The 23,535-nt window shown below is 36.1% G+C and overlaps 1 protein-coding gene across 6 annotated transcripts; it reads left to right on the plus strand.

Moving 5' to 3' along the window:
* Positions 1-4,174: 4,174 nt before the first annotated feature.
* On the plus strand, positions 4,175-16,516 carry LOC128230162 (uncharacterized transporter slc-17.2-like). 6 transcript variants are annotated; one of them, XM_052942208.1, is made up of 12 exons: positions 7,925-7,960; positions 8,740-8,817; positions 9,079-9,479; positions 9,582-9,815; positions 9,972-10,059; positions 10,179-10,274; positions 14,010-14,155; positions 14,414-14,563; positions 14,678-14,810; positions 14,923-15,076; positions 15,405-15,495; positions 15,937-16,516. In XM_052942208.1, exons 2-12 carry the CDS (start codon positions 8,775-8,777, stop codon positions 16,102-16,104), a joined length of 1,704 nt encoding a protein of 567 aa, XP_052798168.1. In that variant the 5' UTR covers positions 7,925-7,960; positions 8,740-8,774; the 3' UTR covers positions 16,105-16,516. The 6 variants fall into 6 exon arrangements, with proteins under 6 accessions (XP_052798171.1, XP_052798170.1, XP_052798168.1 ...); XM_052942213.1 differs by having other exon boundaries at positions 15,405-15,454; positions 15,937-16,078; XM_052942211.1 differs by lacking the exons at positions 7,925-7,960; positions 8,740-8,817 and adding an exon at positions 4,175-4,300.
* The last annotated feature ends 7,019 nt before the right edge of the window (positions 16,517-23,535 follow it).

Below are 23,535 nucleotides of genomic sequence, written 5' to 3' on the forward strand. Positions count from 1 at the left end.
GTAAGTTAGTTAAAATCACCCAAGCTTTCGGGCATCTTGATTGTAGAGGTAGCCAGTTTTTAAAATCCCTCAAGCTTTCGGGCATCTTGCAGGTAGAAGTGGTGAGTTTGTTAACATCCCTCAAGCTTTCGGGCATCTTGCAGGTAGAGGTGGTCAATTTTTAACATCACTCAAGCTTTCGGGCATCTTGCAGGTAGAAGTGGTGAGTTTTTAACATCCCTCAAGCTTTCGGGCATCTTGCAGGTAGAGGTGGTCAGTTTTTAACATCACTCAAGCATTCGTGCATCTAACAAAGGAAAGGTGGTCAGTTATTTAACATCACCCAAGCTTCCGGGCATCCTACAGCTAGAGGTGGTCAGTTTTTTGACATCAACCGATTGGGTGATGCGTCTTAGCCCCTACCACTTATACCCGTCCCTTCTATTTATTGAATCGTGCCAATCACTTACCTACGTTATACTCTTTTTATCACATATCTGGCTATCAATGGTGGACTCAGTTACATTTGAATTGAGATTGTTATGAATATCTAATTCAAAGCTTTAACTTACATCTCTGACCAGTATCCACTGACGGACAATTGGGGCAATTTTAATTATACAGCAATCAAATAAATGACGATTAATCTGTCAACTATAAAAATCTCAAAACATGCGATAAAGAATTGAAATACAATGTATGCGGAACTTTAACTTCATAATATTCAACATTTTTTTCATTTTAGATAACCAAAACTTTTTATATGAAAACTCCCTCACGCGAATTTCCTTGATATTGTTTACAAACATCACAGACTTCTGTGACAGCTAAACTTCATTTCAAATGTTTACATCTAAATAACGTTATTGATATGAACTCGACTTACTTGGATTTTTAAACAAAAATGAAGTGTTTGTGTTAAAAAAAAGATTCGCTCAGACATGAAACGATCATATAAGTATTGACGAATGATACATTCAGAAGAATTTCCGAGAGAAGATCCGCGTTACCCGCCAAGCCTCTTTGTCATCCTTCAGTGTCTGCAAGAATACGTGTATAAATAAAAAAATCTTTAAAAACATAATTTATGACATATTCACAAAAGTCAATTCGTTTAATCAATAGCTCAATGACTAAGAACTATTATATTCGTATGAAACAAAACATTAATACTGACATATTTACCAGAACTGGTGATGCATCCGTGTACTCTTATTATTCATCTCTGGTAAAACCGCCTATAAGACAACAATGCCGCTTTAACTATAAACAATATCTCTTGTTTTAAAGATGATAAAACTTGTATAATGCACCAGTCAATTGTAACCACGGCTCCCCCAGGTCCGGGGAATAGCGAGGACTTTGACTTTCGATCCAGGCAACCCCAGCTTAAATCCCCGCCCTGCGGGGATGAACTGATGGTAAAATCCCCGCCAAATGCCCCCGCACCCACGGGACCTAAGGTTAGGCCCATTTCCCGCTCTGTTTTGCGCGAAGACAAAACCACCGCATTCACACGGTACTGCGGGGGCAAACTGAAAGGTTAAAACACGGCCAATTTCCCCGGCTCTCCCCGGTGTACCCCCGGACCTGGGGGGTGGGGGGGGGGGCGTTGTTACAATTGACTGGTGCATTATACTCAAGACAACCATATATACAAATTTACCTGTACTGGTAAAGCCAACTTGTACTATTTATCTCTGACGAAGCTGTATATGATTCAGTGATGCCGCTTTAACATTAAAGTCATTCATATGTATCTCTGTGGCGCTACCGCCATACATATCAACTCAGCTGCCTATTTAAAGACAATTAACTCAAAGTGCAAATATCTTAAATACAATATTTCTTCAGAAACTTCAGATGTTGGAATCACTGCTCTTCAGTAGCCGGACTTGCATGACCAGTAAAGGAAAATGTCATCGTGTTATAAGAATGTTATCAATGACTGGGTCAGTCGTATTCAGAAAATGTAACAACACAACCTCGAGCACAATATCTGCAACTTTGAAACGCGGCGTAAACCAGTTTTCTTTACATGATCTTGTTTACGCCGTTCAAACGAAATCTGGGAAGCGAACCGTGCAATTTATATAAGCGATGCAGAAATAGGTTCATGGTTTATTAAACTTTCATAATTTTTACATATTTACGTTTCATGACGAAATAACAATGAAATGTATTGCCACTCGAACTATGAGTTGAACGAAACAATACTATTACAACAAACGAATGGCATTATATATAATTATATATGTACATACAACATGATGTTATGTACATAAAACGAATATAAATATAAAATGAAAATAGAAGCGAATGCTAACCTTTGTATTAAACTAAATTCAAACAAGGGAATGAGAATACTGAAAATAACAAAGGAAAATATATGCTTTTGGTATGTATCACCCCGCAGTCAGACCGGAGTTTACTTATTAGCATTTAATTTCTAGTTTTACGTAAAATAGCAAAGCAATAAAAGTAAAAATGTCTTACTTACGTAAATAAAACATTTCATGCTTTTCGTTGGAATATGGAGTTGAGTCAGTGAAAAACAAAGGTTAGAGTATCAATTTGATATTTCCACTGCAAACTAAGGAGTAAAATATCAACCTAAAATCTACTTGTAAAATACATTCTAGTTACTTTCCCTCGGTCAAAACTAATATCGTCCCTTTTGAACTAGAAAAAGTTGCCAAAAACAATAATTTGAAGTTTAAATTCAGTGTTAATAAAGATATACAAGGAAATGAATAACTTTTAATAACCGTTTATTAGAAAAATGGTAATCCCGTTTTTACAATTTTTCTTGAACATTGTTCAAAAACACTGAAATCAACAAAGATCGTTTATATTTTGTTATGATAAGAACAGTGTTGGTGTTGCAGTATTCGACACAACATTCAGACCACTTTTAAAATACAGGATTTGTCATTTTCGCCTTTTCTAACAATGCCATTCTTTCAAATTCATTAAAATATATGATTTCCCTTACTATGGCTTCTTATCCAATTTAAGCATGTACGTTTGACTTTATTGTCTTTGAAGGCCTGTCACGATTTCTACAATATGTAATGCATGACCTTCTTTTATTTTCACCAAAATCCAAACAACGCCTTAGTTCTGTTAGAACATTACTGTGTTCAAAGGTAGAATGAAAGAAATGCATACTTTTGACAACGAAAAAAGGAGAAACCTTGTCAAGTTCCTTTCTTTGATGACGGATAACAATTGAAATTGCCCACATGCTTTTATTAGTCGGCGCCGACTATATTTGATATTTCTCAAGACATCGCTCCAACTAGGGGACCAGTTCATAAATTGCAGAACAATGCTTTCGATATTTTCCACGTTGCACGATAAAATGTAAAGTTCAATGTGTTCTATAAAAAATTACACTTTAATTGATAACGATACCTTAAATTATAATAGCCCTGATTATCATTTCTTTGAATATTTTGATTTTAAATACCAACTTCCCCCCAAATAAATGAAGGTTACATGGTACTATTAACATATCCTTGATGTTTCTAAAACTCCTACACATTAATCTTTCTTGGCGAGCAGCAAAAAAAAGCAAATTTTGAAAAAAAATAACATTGTGCTAATTGTTTGTTTTAAAAATGTCATTGAAAGAATGAATTCCAGATAATTCCCTCTTAATGTATTTTATTTTTTATCCCCTTTCTATTTACTCATAAGAGTAAAATGTGTGCACAAAAACACTAATAAAGCCCGGAATTCACATAACATGCCGGTACAATTAAAAGGTGAATTATTGAAATTCATATATTAGACCGTTAACTCTATTGTTTCCGAAGTTACGTGTGGATATTTTTGGTATAATTTTGTTTGTACCGCAGGATCAGCTTGGGAAAACAAGAATATCTATAATTTCGGGGTTAAACTATTATAACAATATTATAAACCATAATGTCCCTCGGCAATTTGTATACCCAACATGTTATCATTGAAATAATAACAATAATTTAGTTATCTACATGCACGTTTTTCTTCTGATTAAATTGCGCCGACTTGATGCTATGCATCAATTTTTTCTTGTTTCTTTCCCATGTTCCTCTCTGAAATGGTCTGGCCTGGCCTCAGACTTTAATAAACGTAATTCGGAATCTAGCATCGGCAGATCGACATAACCTTTTGAACATTGGATAAATGCGTGCATGAGGGTATCAATCTCAACGCTGTTAGAGCTAAGAGCTGCGTTCTGCATGTGTAGCTTGCTAAAACACAGGTGATAAACAAAACGTTACCACAATCGCAAACGCAGAGGGCACATTTGACGGAAACCACTCCGATCCAGGTATGTTTTTCATCGATTTTTTTCGTTTTATTCAAGAGTCTGTTACAAATACATAGCGCAGAAAATAATGCATTTGTCTTTCGATTGGTGTGTTGATCTCCATGCACACATGCATGGTTTCTCAGATCACATCGAAATAAATATGGTCTTGTGATGAAAACGTACGCAGCCAATGTTAAAATGCAACGGATTACGTAAGTTAATTAGCCATCAAATTGTTACAAATACGTCGTTGGATTATTTAATGATGTGTCTTGCGCTGTAGGAATGTTTTATTTGATGTCATTATTTTTGAAGATTTTTAATTTGGCAAACGCAAATAGGCCATTCCTTGAAGCCAACGTACTATAAGGCATACTAATATAAGACGACCCAACATAACCTCAACTAAGCTGAGGTTGGTCGACCTTCCCCCCCAGAAAAAACATAAACATTCCAAGCCCCCCCCCCCCCAGTTTCAATTATGAACACCCCGACATTAGTTTGGACCTGCATTGTTAGGTATTTGCCCCGGAATCGTCTTGTGTGGTCATGCCTACCATTGGAGAATTCTCAGAACCTCTCCCTGTGTCCAGGGACTTGTTAGTCTTGGCAAAGTTGACCGTTCTATTCATGTACTTATGACAACAGAAAATAACCCACCAATTCCTCCCTCCAGAAGTCATTCGCGAAAAACTGACAGACTTATCTAACGTGGGCGCTTTATCCCCTTCCCACTGGGAGGAAAAGTTATCTCTTCAAACATTTTGAGCATAAAGGCAGGTTGCGGATGGGGACGGTGCGACCTGGAAACACTATGTCAAACTCCCATGTAACTCTCATTATATCTGTGTGGGAACCCCATACCTTGAGAGTTATAATGAGGCTCAGACTATGCCTCATATTCCCTATGAAAATGCGGGTACCCTGTGGCCTGAGTGTTAAGGGACTGTGGGCCCTTAACCCCTACCTTGACCCCAAAGCTGCCTGTGAACCACTAAAACCCTGGAATCTTTACGCCTGTTATCAAAAGATGTATCTTCAGTATTCCCAGTATATGCATTTTCTTTTACCTTAGGAACCTGTGGGTACCCTATGATCTGGGTGTTACAGGTATGTGTATACCCAACACTTGGAGACATTTCCCGGACCACAAAGGCTTCCGTGGACCCCTGAGATTGTACGGTCTTCGCGACCTTTATCTGACTCAAAAGACCGTGGGTCCATATTACCCAAACCTTCTAACTTGGGAACATGTGTGATCCCTATGTCATGGATGTAACGGGTCGATGGGCCCTAATACCCAGCACTTATGTTTATCACATTTCTGGGTTAACAACACGTGATTATGTACAGGTTATTTAGATTTACAACTATCTCCCCCCCCCCTCTCTCTCTCTCTCTCTCTCTCTCTCTCTCTCGCTCGCTCTTCCTCTCCCTCGCCCCCTCCTCTCCCTCGCTCTCACAGGCTTCTCAGACAGCAAAACAACATTGTTTTCTGACATAAAAGCATTTTGAACATTTATTTGTCTTATTCGGTACTTAAACGGCATATGTAGTATTAATGGAAAGGAACAAGATACGCCTACTTGTGACCCGGTTTTTTGTACTTCTTGGTATTTCAACAATCCGGTATATTGCAAAGTCATAAACACAATTATCACTCATACAATATGGCAAACTCACTTAAACACAAGAACCTCAGATCATTCCTCAACTTATCAATTATTTACATCCAAATGTAAAACAATGTTATTAAGGATTAATAGATTTTCTTCTTTCTAATGCGCTTCATGGAATTTGCTCGCGTGCTCTTCTCTTCAAACAGCATTAAACGCAAGAAAATGCGATCCATTCATATATTTACATTTTAAAAAATGAATTCATTACGATTGAAAATTTGCAGTATATTTTGCAATGGAGTAGTTGTTCTTAAAGAAATTTAACTGACAACATACGTTTGCATGTTGAAAGACTTGTTGTAAAGTCGTGCACTGTTGATTGCGGGTCCCCGACCCCAATTCCACACATATTAATGGGAAAGAAGACATTAGCTTCAGACTGAACAAAATAACCCACTGATAAAACATCCTTAATCACAGCATATGCTAGCAGAAATACAAGGTCAGTGTTCCAAAGATACATTCATTAATGCACACTTAGTTTTATAAAGCTTATGCTCGATGGAGTCATCTTAAACTAAGGTGACATTAACAAATTTCACTTACGACATTGGAAATATTTTTTATATTAACTATCAAACAAATTAAAATTTCTCAACAATGTTGACTGACTGATCTTGAAAGTTCATGACGTTCTAACATCTAACTCAGTTTCAATACCAATTCCTGTTTGCCAGAGGTTTACTATCATAGAATGGGATTTTAACTGACATGTGGTGGGAAACATCCGTTATCTGGGCTGATATATACTATCAAATGGCTTATTATTACACAATTATTCGTGATGTATTGGTCATGGTTTTTGAAATTTATCTATCTATTTTCAAATGTGAAACAAATGGACAAATTATTCTGTACTACTCTATCAGTAGCTTATAACACCACAAGTCATTTGGATGTCTACAACCAAAAACTGCTGACCTGAGCAGACTTCATAAACTAGATTGGGGATCATGCATCCAGGCTTTTAAGGTAAATGGTAGAGGGAAAAACCAACGAATCATTGTTAAAAAGAGGGAAGTAATGACACGTTGTAAAAACGTGTGTAATTGTTTGCATTGCTTTAACGTACATATTTTTACTATTATTATTTGTTACATCCGTTTGCTTTAGAGTGAATGGGTTGAAAGAATCGATATGATTGGCTGCGTGTAAGAAGAACCTTACCAGGTTTTTGTTTTGTTTTGCGGGTGAACCGCGTCTCAGAATTCAGTACGTTCGGTTTTCTGAACTATCATCGGCTGGTAGCCCTTATGGACTGATGCATTTGAAGTTTACACAACAGATTTAAACAATTAAGATACGTTGTACAGACTACCTGACAAGTAATATATCAAACCTTATATATTATTCATGAATGCTAATACATTATATTCAAAACTATGTTTGTTTTAATTATATATTAAGGGTCACAGGAATGAATGTGATTCCTAATGTTTTTATATTATTTGTCAAGACATTGCTTATATATTGTATGTTTTGTTTATTGTCGTACTTTCATTTTTGTTCGTTCTTAACCCGAATTGATGATATCCTTACATAATGATTCAATTCACAGTGCTCTACAATTGCATTGTTATAAAAAAAGGAATAATTGCATCGAGGAACACTGCCCGCCTATCTACGTTTAAATTCAACAAATTTTCATCTAATAACTTTTCACCACTGCGACATCTGAATAAATTATGTTCATGCATGTTATGTTCCAGATATTCAGATTTATTCAAAAATCATTTAAAGTAAACGTGATTTATACGTTTTAAACAATGTTTTCTTTCATATAATGTTAATCGCAATTTTCAGTTAAATAGCAAATGGCTAATCTATTGTTTTCGCCTTCGCGTAAATCATACTTAATCCTAACCTCAGTATGTTATTGACCTGCTTTACGCCCGATAACGCTCCGCTCTCAGTACCTATACACCTGCAGTGAGTTTAATTTAGACAGTATCTTTGTTATTGTGTTCAACGGAATAACTAATGCTAGCATTCTACTAGGGTATGTTCATTATATATATATATATATATTGCTTTCGGTGTAAAAAGCTTGCGTACATTTACGTTGCAGTGTATAAAACAAGGAAAACAGCCAGATAACCGATATGAAATAAAAAAAAATCATATGGTGTTTTGAACCCGTTACATGAGGTATTATATACAGGGTAGTTGTATACAGCCCCTCTTTTCTTCTTATTTATAAGATATAATAAGGGACGTTAATGTAATTTGGAAATAAACCCAACCAGTTGTTTTTATTCAATGGAAGAATTCATAATAATGCGAATCTATTGAAAGAGATATTTTATACCATGATTTGTTTTGAATATTCTTACATAGTTTACGCTTAAAATTATACAAAATGTAAGTAAGTTAATTGTATTGTCCATTCATGATTCGATTGATAATAAATGGAAGACGACCTTATTATAAGTTCCATGTACATACTATCAATATCGCATTTATGGTTTGAATAGTTTTATGTTAAACATGTCGATGTAAACGTAGACCTGAAAATACTGTAGAAATGACCTGTAAACAATAAATTGGTGATTGTTTCATGAATAGTCTGTAACAGCAATTAAATCCCAGTAAGCAAGTTGAACATGTAACATATATGTCCCAGGATGTCATCCTTAAAGCGAAATATCTACTAACAAACAAGCTGTTGCGTACCAGTGAATTAAATTTAATATTCCTGATACTCTACACCACGCTATTAAAATGGTAACAGTTGTTCTCCCGATCGACCTTTGTTTGACATTCTCCGTTGTCTTCTAGTTTCTTCAGGCGCATAAAGCCTGTATATATCCCGTATGGCGGAAGGTGCCCTAGAAACCGAAAAGGGGTTGTTAAATGGTGAGATCATATGTCAGAATTGCGACTATAAGTTTCTTCTTTATTTTGTCAGCGTTTATTTAACTCATGGCCACAATTAATACATTACTTCAGTTAAAAATATTAGTATCAACTTGTGTTGGTTAGTGAATTTAAAATCTATAAAATAACTATATAAGACGACAGTGAATTGTTTTGCAAAAGTTTTGATGTTATTTGGTTAGCATAATTACATGTGTAATTAAATGTAACATGTGTCATTAATAAGTACTCCTCTTGAAGAAACCAAAAAGAAACCAAAGAAAGCCGCGTGTCTTTCAAAGAGATGGACAATTGCGTACATGGGGATGTGGTTTGGTGTCCTGGGATACGGGCTCAACACTAACATGAGTGTGGCCATTGTGTGCATGGCCAGCACTACCCACAATACGTCCTCCAGTGATGTTACATCGCCGCTCAGTGAAGGGAATGCAACTGATCTTTCTTTTCTCAAAAATGGCACATATGACATAGGGCACGCAGAAAAACACAATGAAACTCAACTTAAGGATAACATTGATGATCATGACTCTATCACATATATTGACGATGATAACCAAATAACCGAAAAAGGGAATGAAAGAAACACTGTCAATGTTGACATATTGCAATGCGCTGAGATCGGATCAGAATCTTATAAACAGGTTGGTTTTACTTTCTACCTGCGTGTCTGATTTTGCTTTGTATTTGTCCAATATATTTTTACGAATATTTGCACAATAAAACTGGCTTACTTATTATTTCAGAATGCGGAATTCTCATGGGACAAAAGAACACAATCGTTTATACTATCAGGATTTTTCTACGGTTACATCTTTGTCCAGATCGTCGGCGGATGGGCAGCGGGGCGGTTCGGTGGAAAGTTGATGATTGGCGCGTTTATGGGGTTGGGCTCTCTCGTCACATTACTCATCCCATCCCTTGCGAGGACCAGCCCGTACGCCTTGGTTGCTGCAAGGGTCGTAATTGGAATGAGTGCGGTAACTAATTTGCCGTCTCTATGTTCTTAAAAGTAAGAGTGCTGTGATTCATTTATCGAAAGGGAACTAAGTTTTATACATACAGGATAGATGATATATTGGCCACATGCTTTGAAACCAAGCTACAGAAATTGATTTGGTGTAATATTGATGCAGGGTCTAGCGCTACCGGGTTGGTTCAAATTGACGGCTGTCTGGGCGCGTGAGAATGAAAGAACGAGATTCATCTCGATAGTATGGTTCGGTGAGTACTTCTACTAGACATGAACTAAGTCTAACTATTCGGTTGCAATTGGTTTAAATGTATGCTAGCTAGTTGAACATCGATATGGTGCACAGTAGAGTTTTGTTTCTACATTGAAGGTCAGATTCTTGGTGCAATTCTCGGTTACACATCATCGGGTCTTCTCTGTGTGTATGGATTCGACAACGGATGGGGGTCTATATTCTATATATACGGCAAGTTTTTTATGGTCACCTTTTATCGTGACACGTTTGTGTGACATATATGATAATGTTGAAGTTCCAAATAGATTCAAAATATTAATGTATTTTGCTTCACAGAAACTTGAATAGTTTTTTATGACACATTTGACTCCCTGAGACTGGGATTAAAAATGGCGGCAGGTGGTCAGACTTTTTTTTACTTGGGCTGAAAAATTCAAGTTTTAGTGATAATCTTAACAGTTTGCTCATTATTTGAGGATAAAACGGATTTACAATTTATTAAGTAACTAGAGCTAGTATTTTGGAGTGTTTTATTGTTTTTGGATCTTTAAAAATGGAGAACATTGTCACCCAAAAGCGGTTTGAAGTATTAGATACGCGGGAATGTCCAAACAAAGAGACATCAATAAGTTCAAGCACTTCAAGGGAAGACTTTGTTAATGGGTCATTGGACAGCAAGTTGTTACATATGTTCGATGAGCTGAGGTTCATCAGGAACGAGCAAGTACACACTAGTATAACACTAGATTCCTTCCAACAAAACATTACAGGTGTAAATGATAAACTTAATCAAGTGATTCGTGCGACAAATTCACAAACGGACATTTTGAAAACTTTAGCCTACAAATCTATCGACCTAGAGGCAAGGTCTAGGAGAAATAATCTTATATTCCGTGGCTTTGTAGAAAATCCTGGTGAGAATTGTGTCCAAATCGTCCGAGATTTTCTTCACAATAGACTGTCTATAGACGCGAGGAATATCTACATCGCACGCGCCCATCGGCTGGGCAGGCCAAACCAAAACAGGCGTTTCCAGAGTAGGCCCGTTATAGCAAATTTCCGAGACTATGGGGATATTGACCATGTGATGGGCAATGTTCGTCTTCTTAAAGGCACTCCCTTTTCCATAGACATGGATTTTCCCCGCGAGATACAGGAAGCGCGCAGCCGCCTGTGGCCTCATCTTAAAGATATCAAGAGAGAATATCCAAGATCTAGGGCGCAGATCGTATATCCTGCAAAACTAATTCATGATGGGCAGATCGTACGTGACGAGTTTCCTGATTGGAATCGCTTAGTTGGGGCAAACCGGATAGTGTCATTGAACGATATTGGTCCCATAAGTAACCCGCGCATAAATCGGTCGGCACTAAATGACACTTCCGACTGTCCGGTGGCGGCCCATCCTGTTGATAGTGATACCCCCGCTCAAGTTGGGTCTCTACTTCCGGTATCTACGCACGAACCTTCTAGTGTCGAACCCATGATAATAACGTCTCAAGACAGCTCCCAATCGTTCGATTCACAGCAGACAGACACCATCATCACGGACCCACAGGCGAGTGTGGCCCCCAGACAGCAGCTCAGGGTACCCAAGGAGACCGTCATCACACCAGCTAAGTTCGTTGTACCAAAGCCTGTTAGTCATGGCATGGCCGCACCACAGATACCAGCACCGGTAAGGAAATCCACTTGCGAAACTGAACTAAAAACTGTGCATTGTGACGAAGGAAATCCATTATTAAATAGTGACAAAGACACCCCTACGCGGGGCAGATCCCGTACCCCCCGTGCTGTAGCTAGGTCCGAAAAACGGTCTCAATCTGCGAAACCTTATAAAAAGCTAAGTGTCAGTAGAATTCGAGATAATGACAATAGCCAGGTTTTACCCACTTCTAAAAATACACCCGGTGGTGACAGCGGTGGTCAACCAGCGGAACGTGATCAGCCGATCACCGCATAGTGTACTGATGAGAAGGTCACGCTGAGATGTACGCTGTTAAATGTACAGGGTCTCACTAGCAGACGAACGAATAAGTTACACTCTACTGAGTTGATAAATATTTTTCAATCAAATGATATAATTCTTTTGACGGAAACCTGGACTAATGACTTTTCTGTTTTACATATTGACAATTTTGAATGTTATGTTTTAAATAGGCATGAACATAAGCAAAATAGTAAACGATCTTCAGCCAGTATTGACGATATTTTATGTATAAAAATCAGTAGTGTGTCGTTGGGTTTAGATAAGGATATGTATTTCTGTTTATCATATGTTGTACCAGAAAATAGAAGTCGCCAGAGTTTGATTGAAACTCACACATTCGATCGGTTACTTTCATTTATAACGGATCTTGAAGCTAAGAATGTCAACTCTTTTTATTTGTGCTTTGTGGTGATTTAAATGCTCATACTTCAGATAGGCCGGATTTTGTCACAGGCGATAATTATATTCACTTTAATGATTTATTACCAAATAATAATATAACTGATGTACCGTTAGCACGATGTTCAAAAGATAAAGGGAGGCTAAATAATTATGGATTAATGCTGTTAGATTTATGTAAAGAAACCGGATTTGTAGTTGAATCACCGAATATACTCTCTGATCATTGTGCTGTTAAATTTGCTTTGTTATTTAACGAACCTATTTCAGTTAACATCATTGAAGATAGAACTCGTAGCTCAGTAAATAGTAAATTCGTTTGGGATTGTGATAAAAAAGATGCATTCTTGCAAAATTTATCAAACCAGGAAACACTAGATAAATTACAATCGTGTAATCAAAGGATACAAGAGGCTAACTCGGCAAATGAAATTGATTTATGTATTTCTGACTTTTCGTCCTTTTTTATATGATTCAGCAAAACCCTTTAAGCGCAAACGTAAAGTGCATTCAAATACAAGTCATAATGAATATGCCACTATTACTTCTGACAAGCCATGGTTTGATGAGGATTGTTATACAAAAAGAAGGAGTTTCTATAGCATGTTAAGTCTGTATAGATTAGATAAATCAGAGGAAAATCGAAAAAATATGGTAATTGCTAGATCTCAATATAAAATATGTGTTCGTCAAAAAATGTTAAATCATCAATTACAAACAAAGAGATTAAACGAGTCAAGATTTAAAAATGCAAAAAACATACTGGAATGTGTTTAAAGGTTGTGCTAATATCAAGAGTACTAATATTTCAATAGATACATTTGAACGCTATTTTAAGAGTGTGAATAATCCTACTGATCCCTTTTTCTGCGTAGACGAGGATGTTGTTGATTTTATAGATATATATGAGAAAAATGAGTTTGATGTCATGTTTGCAGGATTGAATACGCCCATCAGCTCTGATTGTTTACTGAATGCTTTAACACAATTGAACACTAACAAAAGTGGGGGCCCAGATATGCATATAAATGAAGTTTTCATTCATGGGAAATCCGTCTTGTTGCCATATCTTCTTACTTTGTTTAATAAGCTTTTTGAAATAGGGTATTTTCCACCGGCATGGTCTGAGGGTTTTGTTATACCGTTGCATAAAAAGGGTAATATCAATGATGAGAATAACTACCGAGGAATCACATTGCTGAGTACTGTTGGTAAACTTTTTACGAGAATATTAAATAATAAATTGACTGATTGGGCAGAAACATATAATGAAACACTACGTTGTATTCCATGTAATATGTAAAGGTTTGTTGAAATTGTCGTCTATTTGTTTGTTAAGAAGTACACAGTGTTAGTGTACCTCTCTATACGTGTATAATGATGTATTTATTTATATTATTTATCTATATGAATTCTATTTCATAAATTTGTGTTTATTGTGTTATTGCTGCTTTTGTCGCCATTGTATATGTACATGTTTTGCCAGATGGGTCTATGACCTTCTTGGAAATAAATGTTCTGTTCTGTTCTGTTCTATGTTCTGAGCGATTTATGCCGTTACTGTTTATAACCTACAGGTGCGTTCGGTGTACTTTTTGTTGCTTGTTGGTGGTTTATCGTGCAAGAAACTCCAAGCAGTGACCTGAAGAACAATGAAACAGAAATACAGCTTTTGAAAAAGACTTTAGATGAATCCGTCAACAGAACCCCAGCTAAAACAGTGGTATTGCTTTAAGTTGTATTCATTAGTAGTTATGTGTTGTAGTATAGTTTTGTTCCTTGGGTTTCTGGTCTTAGGGCCATATTGTCCTGATGTCATTAAATTGTACATAACGTTAGTTTTGGGTCACTTGGATCATCCACTCCTTTGTCATTAAAACTATAAGCTTAAACGCATGTCGGAAAATGAAATCTATTGTGATTTGGCGCTGCTTAAAATGCCTTAACAATCAAGCTAAATTAACTTTTTCATTTTTGCCAGATTCCCACAGTGCCTTGGTTGGATATGGTCACGTATACACCAATATATGGACCGCTGGTCGCACATATTTGTGACACGTGGACCTTTTACCTCATTTTAACGTGTCTACCTCAATATATCAAAGAAGTGCTCAAATTTGACATTCAGAGCGTAAGTTCACAACCGATATGTTTGTCTTTAGTCAAAACAGAAATGTATTTTTTTCTGTAGGTTTACATTTTCTCTGAAGACTGGATGTGAAGAAGGGTTATATTTTCTCTGTAGAATGGTGTCTTCTCGTCGCTGCCCTTCCTCAGTATGATGGTGGGAATAGCTCTCTCAGGACTTCTAGCTGACCAAATCAGGACGAGGAAACTACTTTCTATCACAAAAATAAGGAAACTTCTACAAACTGTCTGTAAGTAGTGCGACCTGTTATTGTCAACATCTATAAAGCATTGCGTGTTTTCCATATCTTATTGACTATGAATCAGTCACATAAGAGTTTTGCCTCTGTTTGCATATTACAGCATTCCTAGGCGTTGCTACATGTATATCCGTCCCTGGTTTCCTTACCTGCGAGGAAAGGTATCTTGTGATAGTACTCCTGTGTCTGTGTACGTTCTTCGGAGGTATTGGAGTAGCAAGTGGATACACCTGTACATACGTCGATATGTCGCCCAGGTATCGTCAACGTTGTCTTTATAGCGTTTTGTAGTTGTTTTGAATAAGCATGCATTATTTATATAAATGACAACATTTAATATTCATAACATGATAAACGGTCTGATGTCCTAGTTCTATTCTCTTAAGCGTTTAAAGACGGAAATCTTTACATTTGTTGTGTAATGATTTAAATAGTATGAGCATGTCCGTTGTCCTTTGTTTTGCTTTTTGTCGGTGTTGTTTATTTTTTTATTTTTTTTTATTTTATTCATGTATTCATTTTTTTGCCGGTATAGCCTTTATGATTTGTTTCCACTCCGGTGTTTTAAGTTTCACTGTATTTCAGGTTTTCACCAATTTTATTCGGGATCTCCAACACAGTTGCATCCATTCCTGGTATATTTGCTCCATTGGTAGTTGCAGAAGTCACAAAGAATGTGCGTGATTTATTTGATGTATATAATATTAAAATTAGTTTATATTAATAATAACGCTATTGGAATAAAAATATCTTATGAGTTGAAACTTAGGTTAACTTTTTTATTTCTACAACGATTATGAAAAATGTTATAATAATTGCAACTTAAAGTAATCACTCTCGTTGGCACGTTGTTCCGCGGTAGTGTGGTCTTGTGTTGTGGGCAACCCGGAATACCCGGGGCAAATCCACTTTTCCGACTTGGTGACCACAAACTAAACTAACAAGCGCCCAGGACGCGAATCCAACCCGGGTCGCTTTGGTGAGAAGCGATTGCACTAACCACAGAAAATAACAGTTTTCTTTACAGAAAAATGAACTTTGAAGTGAACCATTGACATATAGCAGACTTTCAACATAATTGAGACAACATAAGTCGTATTAATTTATTTTCTTTCAGCAAAGCAGTGAGGAGTGGCGTATTGTCCTGTTGACTGCTGCTGGTGTTTCTGTATTCGGGACAATCGTGTATGACCTCTTGGCTTCCAGTGAACTCGCTCCATGGTCGGATAGAATGGAGTTTGAAATCGAAATTAGTTTGGACAAAGACCAAAAGTCTGAATTATGACAATGAAGTGTAACATCGTGATGAACACATACATTTGATTGGGTCTCGAAAAGTGTAATACATACCTTGTTGTACCCAAAGGAAGACAAAAACCTTCGAAAAGTCGAGAATGGCTCGTTTTGATATAATAATTATATTCTTAGGTGAATAGTAGGTTTATTCGGTAAAAAGACATGAACATTATATGGCACGTCATAATGCAGACAAATTATAACATATTTCTTTTGAAAATAAGACTATGTGGCCTCCGGATAAATCATGTTTTCGGTCGATACTATTTACATAGACTTTTTATATTCTGTTCGAATAAAAAAGCGTTCTAAGGTATTCTATTTGTGGTTATAAGTGAGAAAGTGTATTTGACTGTAATAATATCAGAAAATAAATACAATGCGAAAGAGGTTGTTAGATGATGACGTTACTACGGTCCGCAGTATTTTTGACGTTGTAGTTTTCATGTGATTAGATGTTCAAAATGTTATTTTATTTTATCTTATAAGCCACCCATCTTATACAATTTTTAATTAGTTTGATTAAATTTTATCATCGCATATAAATGTCTTCTCATGAAAATGAATGCACCTGGTGAACCATTAGGCCAATATTTTATTTTCGACTTTTGACATTTGCTCATCAAACTTACGCAAACTACAAACGGATCCAAGTTCGGAGGGGAACAAGTTATTTTTCAAGATTTCTGGTCATGGCGATTTCGAAGAAGACTAATGCATCAATTACACAGTAGCCAGAGGTGACCATCAAATTCCCATTAACACGTGTAGAGCCTAATTATCACTCGTCTAAATGCTCTAGTTTTGATAGTTTAAGATGACTTAGTCCTCGGTGCCCACTTGCAATGCATCAATGCTTTCTTGAGTTGACAATAAGTGACGCAAAAGTATCATGTTTGTGTCGCTTCTAAAGTGTGGCTTTAACGAAAAACTTTGTACGGCGTAAGTAAATTGTTTATTACCGTGACATGTGTATTAACATAATACAAATTCATTAGTTAAGTATCAAACAGATAACACCCGGCCCAATGGGCATATAGGTCACCAATTCGAAAAAGGTTACAATAATTCAGAGAATGCATACTAATACAAAACAGACATATATGAATATTAAACATTCAGATATCATGAGTATATGATGTGCACTATTATAACAATAGCAAATATTGGAATTTCAGTATAGTTTAGCCGTGGAAATTAGCTAATTGAAAATAAAATAATTATGATGTCAGAGATAGTAATAAATAAGACATCAATGCGATAACGCTAGTACTTATCATGGAGATGTATTATAAAATATATAGCAACATTCTACGTCATGCATTATATAAGTCTATCTATACAAAGTATTTCTTATTATCAAAAAGGCATGTACCAGGAATTTGGCAAGCCTACGTGGATAATTTGACATCACATGAACTAGTTTTTCATTCACATTTAGGTTGATATCGCTAAAAATCGTTAAAAATATCGCTGTAGTGCGTATTTCTCAATTCACTATAAAGACTGCAGTCAAACAGAAAATGCTTTTCGTCATCAATGGACGAACGTTCACAGTGCCTACAAAGTCTTTGTTTCACAGGTTCACCGACAAACCGACCTGTTTCTATCCTAAGTGGTAGAATTCCACACCTGAACTGACACAATACAGATCGTTTATTTTTGCACAAATTTAAGCTGATATACATTTCAACATTAAATGTGTCCTTAAATACTTCAAGTTATCCCTTAAAAGATAGTTTTCGTTATTGGTATCATGGTAATACATCTAATTAATAGTGCTCTACAACCATATCGCCAGCAATTACATGACGTAATTTAGTACACTGTTCTGATTGGCCGCAGTGCGCGCCCCCTACAAAGCACATGGTTATTCAGGCCTCTTTTGCTCTGACTATCGTGAGAGAAAGGTCAGTCTGTGGCAGCTCTTATATTAAATTCTGATTTATTTTTCCCACCCTCCCAAAACCCCAAGCTTCGCCTACGTACATGCATATATGTTATGAATGATACTTTTTTCGATACATGTGTTCTGCTTGCTTGCTATATATATTTTCAGTAAATTCGGAAATTGACTCGAAGTTACAAACGAAATCGTACTGCACATCGGGCTGACCTCTCGGCTTTCTACCTCATGCCGAATTCCAGCTGACTGATTCCAATGCAAGATGTGCTGCTCCTATTGTGTTTCCTTTGCTATTTGCCATTACAATATTTTGATGTTGCTTTGTTCGTTTTTTTTTTTTGTTTTTTTTTGCTTTGCATTTTTCTTCTTCTCTGGTAAGGCTCTGACGATTTAAATTTCAATCACACCTAGCAGCTGAGTATTCAGAGGGAGTAGTATACCGCTTCCTCAGCATATTCTTTTGCTCGGCGATTGGCAACTCTCAAAGAACTGTTTATGGACAATTTGTAGTATTTAAATAGATTGGTCGGATCTGATCATAGATATACCATGACAGAACCGTTGATGTTTTATCTACTCTTCGTCCGAGCCTTGTCCATTATTTTCCAAACATAAGATAAAGACAATGAAAATGAAATAAATATTGAAAAGGCTATGTTTTCCTTGATTGAAATGATGGGTAATAGGATATCCACTACGGGCTTGCCCTAGTTGCTGATCTACTTCCGATCATAAGTATACCAATAATCTGTATGTTCTTAGTTTGGGAACATGTTGTATATCCGTTTGCCATTTTCTACCGTAAAAGTCATTCAGAAGATCATCAACCTTAGATAAATGAACCGTAGACTTAGATTCGAAGTAGTCATTAAGGCCTAAGACGTCCATCACTTGTTTAACTTCATTTGACCAGTTATTGTTAGTATTGTGTGTAGCATATTCAACGTTAAACACTTTTTTAGTAATTCTGTCGTCGCTCATCAGGTTAAGTCTGTTCCACATTCGAATCATAGACCGCCATCGCCGATAGGTGCTCGGTAGCCAGCCCGTGTCTCCTGCCATGGCAAGGATGGGGGTGAACCTATGGACGCCCAGGAAGTACCGCATTGCCCTGTGCTGTACGTTGTCTAAATGTTGGTACTTTCTAAAGCCCCATACTGAAGAACAGTAGTCCATGACTGGCGTGACACATGAGTTAAACAACTTTTCAAAAGATTTGAAACCAAAGTCTTTAAGATTGTGTATTTTGCTAATAATGGACCCTAGTGCGCGGCCGGCCCCTTTCCTCAATGCTTCACTATTAAATGCGTAGTCACATTTTTCATGAAAAATCACACCAAGGTACCTTTAACGATCCATAGTTTCTAGAACATCAATTCCGATCCTGAACACAAAGTTACTGCGCTGACTTCTGCCCTTCCGGAAGTGCATGCACTTTGATTTGCTGGCATTGATTAGCACGCGCCATCGCTTACTCCAGTCATGGACTTGATTCAGCATGGTTTGAAGATCCTCCTCCGATTTGGCCATTAGGACTATATCATCAGCGTATAGAAGCATGGAGAGTTTCCGGTCGCCTTTCTGGAACCCAAGGTCAAGGTCATTGACCTCGAGGACAAGGTCGTTTGCGAATATTGCAAATAATGTCGGGGACAAATTGCAGCCCTGTTTGACGCCAGGAAAACCGCTGAACCACTCTGTCAGTTTGTTATTTATACGGACCGTTGAAACCGAACTTGTATAAATGTTCTTTATTGAATTATACAGCTAGCCATCTATTCCGTTAATAAGTAACTTGTATAAGAGCATGTCCCTGTTAATATAGTCAAAACAGCGTTTCAAATCGATGAATGCAGTATATACTTGAGTGTTGTTTTTAATAATGCTGTTTAAAGTAAACACATGGTCCTCGCACGACCTATCGGTTCGAAACCCATTTTGTCGGCTAAAATGTCATTATTTTCAAGGTATCCAGTCAACCGCTTATTCAGAAATGAGGTGTACAGTTTACTAATGCAAGCTAAGAGACTAATCCATTATATTAAAGGTCAATTGAATGGTAACCTTTACTGGGACAATCCTTCTAAGAGCAATGACTTTCAACAACTTTTCTTCAAACATAATAGGAACATATGTCATGGTAAAATGACTTTTATTTCTTTCGGGTAAAACAGTCGATGTTCATGGTCATGGTGACTTACTAGTATGCGTATAGGCGCACCATTCGTGCGACATTTTAGATTAGCGGAGCTCTCGTCTATAAAGTTATACAGAAACAATTTTAATCAAAAGCATGATATGCTTCCAAAAGGTAAAAAAGAAATTAAACTTTTAAAGGAAATATTATGTTGTTTTGATATGATACGCGTTAAAAAGCATTTATCTTTTAAACTTTTTTATGAGGCCTAGATAGGTTTTTGGTATTTTTTCAGGTCCACAATATATGGTCAGTTATAAAGAAAATCAGCGATGGTACCTTAAACGCGATTTTTTTTTTTAAAATAACAGGACGATACAAAGATGGTAGTGCTTATTGATGTTCCGGTTATTTTGTTTGTATAAATTTAAAATAAGTTTTGAACGATTTAATGAAATACCTAAATTGACCCATTCTTGCTGGTTTGGGCTTCTGGTACGAGGTTCTTGGATATTGTTTTTCATATATGTTAAAGCAACTTGGAAGTCTTTCACCTCATTTTAAATAACAAGCAGTTCTGCTCCTGTTGAATATCTATTTAATATATACAACAACATCTATAATAATATTGTATATAATATACATTTTGCTAAAATTTGAGCTGTGCTTCTTATTTTAACTTAATGGAGCCTCTATGCATTTGAGCTGAAGTACACAAACGTATTAGAAGAATATGTAACAAAAATATAAAAAAAATATATAAAAAATAATAAAGCACATGACAATAATGATTGCACAGAAGAATGTTACAATCAGGAGTAATTGTATTTTTTGCTAGAATTGAATGGACAAAAATCAATTCAAATATGATGGTTCATCATGACAATTTAAAGTTTAAAAATAACCCCCGTTTAATGGCATAGGGTAAATGAAAAAGAAACATTTAGTCAATTACTAACAAGAAAAGAAAAAAGTTGATGCATAGCATCAAGTCGGCGCAATGAAATAAGAAGAAAAACGTGCATGTAGATAACCAAAAAATGGTTATTATTTCAATGATAATATTTTCTATGTTGGGTGTACATATGTTCGAAGGACATAATGGTAAATAATATTGTTACAATAGTTTAAGCCCGGAATTATAGATGCTCTGTTTTTTCTAAGCTAATCCTCCGTTTAAAACTAAATTATACCAAAAATATACATACGTTTCTTTGGAGCAAATAAGAGTCAATGGTCTAATACATAGATTTCAATAGCATTAAATTCACCTTTTATTTGTACCGGCATGTTATGTGAATTCCTTGCTTTATATAGTGTATAAGTTTTTGTAACACATTTCACTCATATGAGTATATAAAACGGGGATAAAATATACTATACATTAAGAGGGAATTATTCGGGGTTCATTCTTTCGAATGACATTTTCAAAACAAACAATTAAGCTCAATGTTAATTTTTCAAAATTCGCCATTTTTGCTGTCGCCAAGGGAGCTTACGGCGTAGGAGGTTTACAAACATAGAGGATATTGTAATAGTACCGTGTAACCTTCATCTATTTGGGCGGAAGTTGGTATCAATCGGAACACCTCTGCCTGTATCTATCTCGAAGCTTGCCGGAGATGGCCGAGTTGTTATGATTGAGTTGGTATTTAAAATCAAAATTTTCAAAATGATAAGCAGAGCTTTTATAATTTAAGGTTTCATTATCAATTAAAGTGTTAAGTTTTATAAAACACACTAAACTTCATATTTTATCATGCAACGTGGAAACTTTTTATGGACTAGTCCCTTAGTTGGAATTTTTCTAAAGTAATACCAAATATAGTCTAATAATAGTGAAACAAAAGGATCCTTTTGTACAATATGTCCTTCAGTTACCAGTAAAGTAAAAAGCAAATAGCTTATATATTGTTTTCGGCTTATAGCTGTTTATACTTGATCCTGACCGCAGTATGCAATTAGTCTGTACGCGGCTAGGCCTGTAGACTTTTATAACAGTACATCGAAATCGAACATCGGAAGATCAACATAAGATTTTTAACATTTGCCAAATTAATGCGCTCACAGGCGTATCAATCGAAGTGCTGTTAGTACTGCGTTGTTCAATGACCTACTTTACATTACCAATCTGCTCTCATTAGCTAGCTACGGAGCTGCGTTCTGCATATTAAGTATCTTGTTAAAAGTAGCGCTGTATTGAACATTCATGACATGTTGGGCCATCAATATAGTGCAAATACGCGGCGTGATTGCGTAATAAATCCATCAAAATCATAGAAACGCTCTAATTTCAATATCGACGAGTTACAAAACAGAATATAAAAGAGAATGAGCAAAACGATTCAAAATGAACGCGTGCTGAATAAAAATAAAAATATGTATATGTCTGTGTTTACATTTTGGCCGTGGCCGTGGCCGGGGATCTAGATACAATCAGTCAAAAATAGAGTCTAGGTTATCAGATTCGGAAAGGTTTATTCCCCGGAAATTACCCGAAACACTGTAAAACCCGGAAAAATAATCGATTTGAAGATGAAATTAAATAATTATTTTGCGTAAGATATCAAACCAAAATGTTTTAAATAATTTAATAGTAATAATATAACAATATATTATTTGATCCTATAATCAGTTTTTTTATGATTGTAATTCATTCATTAGTGTATTTCTATGTTTAAAATAGCATACATTAATTTGTATGTGAAAAACAATAGACTCTTTCTTGACATTTGTTTTCATTAAGATTGTTATTATGAACTTACAGCAAAAATGAATGGCTATGCGACTGTGTCGCATCGAAATATTTACTTCCGAAAGAACATACTAGCAACCATTAGCCAATACTTATTGCATATTAAACACTTTTGCAATTAAGATGAAAGTCCTTAAAGCGTTGACAGGTTTCGGCCAGCTGCAATTTGTGAGTATAGATATGTAATACCGAATGGAATGGAAAGTGTGTAAAGAATTCTTGGTTTGTCTCAGGAATTACAGCAAAGAGTCTTGAGCATGCTGCAAATGCATATTTATAGACCACTGATATAAATCTGTTCATTTTGTCCACGAGTGACATAGGTTGAGAGCAATATTAAGATACATCAGTATATACAGCAAAAAAATAGTATGTGGGTGATTCGATCCAGATGAACTTTGCGCCCGGATCATGTTATTGTACAAAGAAACATTTAACATTAACTTTATTAAAACGTCCAACGCAATTTGATGGATGCATTTGGTTTAGCGGTCATACCCTGGTACAAAATTAAATACGACTCAGTAAGTTTTGTTAAGAAAGTAAGTGCATTGTTTATGAAAATTAAGTTCCAGAAAAAGGTTTCTATTCAATTGCATATTACTCCACACTTTAGTAATTA

This window comes from Mya arenaria, chromosome 4, assembly GCF_026914265.1.
Source record: "Mya arenaria isolate MELC-2E11 chromosome 4, ASM2691426v1".
NCBI classification, from domain to species: domain Eukaryota; kingdom Metazoa; phylum Mollusca; class Bivalvia; order Myida; family Myidae; genus Mya; species Mya arenaria.